Source organism: Lucilia cuprina, chromosome 3 (assembly GCF_022045245.1).
Source record: "Lucilia cuprina isolate Lc7/37 chromosome 3, ASM2204524v1, whole genome shotgun sequence".
NCBI classification, from domain to species: Eukaryota; Metazoa; Arthropoda; class Insecta; order Diptera; family Calliphoridae; genus Lucilia; species Lucilia cuprina.
This window is the reverse complement of record NC_060951.1, coordinates 11960723-11966915: the sequence shown is the minus strand read 5'-3', so window position 1 is coordinate 11966915 and position 6193 is coordinate 11960723. Positions and strand designations below refer to the sequence as shown.

The 6193-nt window shown below is 33.7% G+C and overlaps 1 protein-coding gene across 1 annotated transcript in view; it reads left to right on the top strand.

The window, feature by feature from the left end:
* Positions 1 to 6040, top strand: part of LOC111680308 (cell division cycle and apoptosis regulator protein 1-like) — a 6522-nt gene extending 482 nt beyond the window's left edge. Inside the window, exons 2-12 of the mRNA XM_046946101.1 lie at positions 14 to 330; positions 445 to 948; positions 1840 to 2392; positions 3049 to 3154; positions 3216 to 3643; positions 3722 to 3913; positions 3970 to 4559; positions 4622 to 4803; positions 4894 to 5129; positions 5191 to 5294; positions 5353 to 6040. Coding sequence (XP_046802057.1) covers positions 14 to 330; positions 445 to 948; positions 1840 to 2392; positions 3049 to 3154; positions 3216 to 3643; positions 3722 to 3913; positions 3970 to 4559; positions 4622 to 4803; positions 4894 to 5129; positions 5191 to 5294; positions 5353 to 5878 — 3738 coding nt within the window. The 3' untranslated portion in view covers positions 5879 to 6040. The remainder of the gene's footprint in view (positions 1 to 13; positions 331 to 444; positions 949 to 1839; positions 2393 to 3048; positions 3155 to 3215; positions 3644 to 3721; positions 3914 to 3969; positions 4560 to 4621; positions 4804 to 4893; positions 5130 to 5190; positions 5295 to 5352) is intronic.
* The last annotated feature ends 153 nt before the right edge of the window (positions 6041 to 6193 follow it).

Below are 6193 nucleotides of genomic sequence, written 5' to 3'. Positions count from 1 at the left end.
TCGCTTTATGTAGACGGAACATGATCGCAAACGTAGACGTGAAGATAATGAACGCAGTCGTGATCGCGGCACAGCAGCGAATAATCGTGGTGCTGCTGCAGCCGTTGAAAGTCGTGGTAATCATGGTGCACGTAATGAAAAGGAACGAGATCGTGGCGAGTCTAGAAAGAAAGAACGTGATGTAGCTGATCGTGAGCGAGAAGAGCGAGAACGTGAAAGAGAAAGAGAACGTGCACGCGACCTTGAATTGCATCGTACTGGTGCCAAGGGTCGCCGTGCAGCAGCCATTAAACGATATAAAGTTCAGATACCGAAATTCTTATTAACTATGTAAGTAATTAAAAGAATGTAATGCAAAATCATAAAACTAGAATCTTTTAAAACTTTATTCAAATTATGAAATATTTCTGCCATAATTTATATTTTTCTTTTATTCAATTGCAGTAATACAGCTGATGTCCAAGATTTGCGTCAACGTTATACAAATCTTTACATTCCCTCAGACTATTTTCATGCTAATGTCAAATGGTCGGAGACCTTTACACCTGATAATCCCTTCTCCTTAAGACGTCCATGCCAATTTCATATTATGCATGAAATTGTTGAACCACCAACTCAGCCTGATCCCGATTTATTAGAACCAGCTGATGCCAATTATTTGTATTCGGCTAAAGTAATGCTCATGTCATTACCACCCATTGCTGAAATCTACAAAAAATGCTTTGAGTATGATGATAATGATGCTGATCATCACACCGTTCATCCATCGCGTTTAATAAACTTTTTAGTGGGTGTTAAAAGTCGCGCCGGCCCAATGGCTATTGGTGGTCCTTGGTCACCTTCATTAGATGGTGAAAATCCTGATACAGATCCCTCTGTACTAATACGCACAGCCATACGTACTTGCAAAGCTCTAACTGGTATTGATTTGTCCAATTGTACCCAATGGTATGTATGATTAATGTTTAAGTGATTTTCTTTTATGTATAAAAGAAAAAAAGTTCATGAATTTACTTACAAATCTAGTTGAACATGTTTTAATTTCATGATGAAATGTTCTTTAACATTAAAGAATAGTTCCTCTTGAAATCTATTGATAGCATCTAGAGAGTTATAAACTTATTGACAAAGTTTTTTATTATTATTATCATTTTATTTTACTTTTATATAATAACAATTATAAAATAAAACACCACTTCTATTTCCAGCTAAATTTTGCTAAGAGCACTTCGCTAAAGCGAAAAAGAAAAAAATTATGAATATATATACCAAAAATATCTTGTGTATATATTAAAAAAGAGCAACATATAGAATTCAATTTGTTTGATTGTCTAATTCCAAAATTTAATTTCTCTACTTTATAAATTAAATAGAAATAATTGTAATGTTGTTGTTGTTGTTTTTAATTTTTTTCTAACCAGCATTATGCATAGTTTTATGCCACATTCCTTATGATTTTTTTCTTTCTTTTCCATGTTTATTTACGCGACCAATTTGTTGTACTGAAACTCAAAAAAAAATTAATAATATTTAAAACAAAACAATATGAAACGAATACAAAATCATCACTATTTCATAACTGTTACATGTGATTGGTGCTCGTCACTTTTGCGGACTCTGATGGCGCGTTTTACTGATGCTGTGGCTGCTGGTTTAATTTCCTTGAACTTGAACTTCAACTTGTTTGGCTTTTTTAACTTAAAACAATCAATCTACTCTTGATGAATCCTTTGGCTGTTATTGGTGTTTTCAACCCGATCGAATCATATGATGTGGAACATGAAAATAAAATACAACGTTGTTTTCTTCCATCTGCATAATTCTGCTCTACTCGATTAGGTATCGTTTTGTGGAACTCTACTATCATCGCACTGAGTACAAAAATATGGAAAAAGATGGACCACCTCGCGTAGAAACTGTTGTTATCTATTTGCCCGATGTGCATTCATGCATGCCCAGCATTGAAGAGTGGCAAACATTGACCCAAGTTTACAAAACTGCCGCCGATGATGTTATTGCTCGACGGGCAGCTTTAGTTGCTGCAGCTGCTGCTGCAAACGTCACTGAAGACAACGACAAAACGAATGATGTCGAAATGGCAGACAACTCAGCGTTGGCCGACGACAGCGCAATGGAAGGCGGCGATGATGAAAATCCTCATAAGGATGAAGAAAGTACGGTACAAAACAACGACGAAGAAGACGTAGAGGAAGAACACGCAAACGAAGATGATAGCGAGGAAAAAATGGATGATTCGACAGCTTCGGCAGATGTTAGTGGCGCTGCAGCTGCTGATGAAGATGTCGTTATTGAAGACGCTGAGGCTGGAGAAAATGTCGAAGAAACTGCTGCTGCTGCTGCTGAAGCTGCAGAAGAAAATGTAACTGACCAAGTTGGTGATGATATTCTTAACGAACAGGCACAAAAAAAATTGATTCAAAATAGCTTAAGTTTTTGTTACTTTTTAGTTTTCTAGACAATAAGTGATTAATTAGTCCTAAAATCAATCAGTTTTATCTTTTAACCGTCCTTCACAGTCACACTCAGCTGGCGAATGGACATTAGGAAATCTTATCAAGCCTTTATTGTCTCATCGTCTATAAGTTCTTTTTTTAACCAAAACGAAGAGAATGATCTTCGTTTCTGTCTTCACACATTCAATTTAACTAAACATAATTTTATTTTGTTAATTTACATTTTAAAATTATTAAAACATTTTTGTTTTCTTCTTCTAATACTGCCTGCATACAAATAATGTTTTAAGTTTCGCGATTTTTTTCTTTATTCCCAAAACATAGAAAATTTTATTTAGTTTAACACTTCTTTGCTTCTTTTAAGCAGAATTTCTAAGCTGCTCGATGCTTAGCTGCTGTAGTTTACAATAATTTCATTATCCAATCAATGAGGCAGTATTTTTATAACATCTTCCATCATATTATGATTGGTTGATGCATTTAAATACATTTGTTTGTTAAATGTAATATAATACATGTTTGGGGTGTGTACTTCAGGAAGATATTTTAATGCAATTTCATGTATATGTTACAGGATGAACCAGCACCGGAACCCACCCACTATTCGCTATTGGATTTGAAGTCCATGAAGGTACAAGAAATACGTGATGAACTTTTAGCTCGTAATTTGCCCGACAAAGGTGGGTTTATATATAAAGTGTTTATGTACTTAATTTATAAAATTACTTTTTTTAACAACAGGAGTTCGTAATGTTGTTATGGCCCGCTTGGCCAAAGCTTTAAATACCGAAAAAGCTGAAGAACATAAAAATAAACGCAAAAACAAGCCAGAGCAGTCATCACCACAAAAAACGATTGCTGCCAAAAAGTCGAATGATTCTAACACTAAAGTTAAGAAAGACGAAGAAAAAATGGAAGTTGATAGTGAAAATACTTCCAAGGCTGGCGATAAAAAGCAAACAGAGGCAAATAAAAAGAAACCCGAAAAGAAGGTTTCAGAAGTTAAAGTTAGTGATGAAAAAGCTAAAGGAAAAGCAACCACCGATAAAAATAATTCCGCTAAAGCTAAAAATGGCAAAGAAGAACCAGAAGATTGGGCTGACATTATTGATTTTGAATTAAGTGACATTGTTATACTCGATGAATATGATTCGAGTAAAAATCCTGAGGTAATTGATTTCTATTTTATTTTTTTCATATAAATTCTTCTGCAATATTAATATTTTCCGAATAATGTATTTTGTTAGGAAAATAATATAAAGGAAATGAGTGAAAAGGAAAAAGCTCAACTTATACGCCGCTATACATTGCCTTCCGCACCTCATGTGGTGGTGCATCCCAATAGACAGGCTAAGGGTGGCAAATTTGATTGTGCCGTCATGTCTCTGTCCGTTTTATTAGATTATCATCCCGATGATACTAAAGAACGTTTCTTTGAGGTAAGTTTTATTGTGTTAAATAAAAGAAACCTTTTAAATAACTTTCTTTTCAAAAGGTCTCCTTATTTGCTGAACTCTTTAATGACATGTTAATGCGTGACTTTGCTTTTAACATTTATAAAGAAATATATCTTTATGAAGAAACTCCAGCAACAACTAACAGCTGTGAAATCACCGAAATCAAAGGAGAAGGTGATGTTAAAAAGGAAAAATCTGAAACAGGGGAAGAAGTTAAAAAAGAATCCACTAGCGATAAGGAAGTCAAAAAAGAAAGTAAAGAAAAGGAAGAAGAAAAGGAAAAACCGTCAAAGAAAGATAGCAAATCAAATAGCGAAGACAAATCCAGCAAAGATCATCATAATGATGATTCTCAATCAATAAAATCTGAATCTAGAAAACGTAAAATAAGCACTTCCACCTCCACAGCCAATGGCAAGGAGCGTGAATTATCGGTTAGCGATAAGAAAATGGTGGTGGTTAAACCTCTGCTATTGCTTTCGTTTGTTTATTTTGATACCACCCATTGTGGTTATATCTTTGAAAAGGATTTAGAAGAGTTATTCACAGTCATGGGTTTGAATCTGTCACGTTCACAAATCAAAAAAGTACTAGGAAAATTAGCCACACGTCAGGCTATTTACTATCGGTAAGTTAATGCTTAATTGTTTAAATTATCACCTTATAAGAGTTTATTATCTTTATCTTTAGCAAATTAACTGACAAAGAAGAAACCCAAGAAGCACCACCCGCCATTGAAGATGTCGATGATTTACCCATGGAAGAACTACAACTTATTGCTGCCGGCAATAATCAATATGAAAATATCTTCGGGCGAAAGGATCATTGTAAACAGACGACTGCTATTGATGGTGATGATGATAACAAAGATGGTAAAATTATCTAATATAGGACTCGAAGTCGAGCCTAAAAAGTTTCTTTATTTTCAATGGTTTAAGTAAATTTTAATTTCCTCTCCATAGGTTTAATTAACTTCAATGGTACGGTTGTGCATGTGGGCAAATTGTTAACTCAAATCAATCGTACGGAAAAGAACTATTCAGATTTGGAAAAACTCTACAATGATTTGCTAAAACAACATACAGACTTGCAAAAGGAACACAACAAGTCCACCACTAAGATCAAGGATTTGCAATCAGAAGTCAAAAGTGTTTCACGTAAATTAACCGATGCCAATCAAGATTTCTATTCCTTAAATGTAAGTTAAAAAATATAATGATGTTCCTGCCATTAAACAAGCTTTTTATTCACAATTTTAGCGCAAATATCGAGATCAAAATTCAACTTTATCATATATCTACACAAGGGTAGCACCCTATTTTGCACGTGAAAAGGATAAGGACAAGGATGCTAAAACCGAAGGGTAAATATTAGAAATAAATTATTTAAACTTTTATTTACGTTAATACTTTTCTTTTAAGAACTCGTGACAAAGATAAGGATGAAAAGGATAAATCTAAAGATGCTGAAAAAACAAAGGACACTCCAAAAGATGACAAAGAAAAGGAAAAGGATGATAAAGAAAAGGAGAAACCCAAAGATGACAAGGAAAAAGATGACAAAGAAAAAGAGAAGGTGAAAGATGACAAAGAAAAAGAGTCCAAAACAGATGACAACGAAACGGAGAAAGAATCTAAAAAAGATGACAAAGAAAAGGAAAAGGAAACAAAAAAAGATGACAAAGAAAAAGAGAAACCCAAGGAAAAGGAAACAAAAAAAGATGACAAAGAAAAAGAGAAACCCAAGGAAAATAAAGAAAAAGAAAAACCAAAAGACGATAAAGTCGAAAAGCCAGCAATAAAAACCGATAAAGTTAAATCAACTCCACAAAAGAACATCACTGATAAAACGGCAAAAGTCACAACACCAGCTGTAAAAAAACAAACTGATTCAAAGCCAGTTGGCAAAGTAACAAAAAAATCTGACACCGTTAGTGCTAAGAAGTAGAAGTTTATATAATTGTAATTTTTAACATAAAATTCATTCAGCAAAAGAAATACATTTGTTTATGTAAAGGAAAAAAAGTTTATCATATTAATTTCATATAACTTAATAAAGATACACACACAAACGTACATAAATCTAAATAAAAGAAAAATGCAATCCTAATCGTATGTGTTTATATATTATACTTATACGCAGTAGGACACGAAGAGAACTAAAACGAACGATTTATTCACCCCTATTCTGCGTTTCGATTACGTTTACGCATTCAGTTACGCAATGATCAATAAATGGTATTCTTTTTTTTTTTTTTTTGGG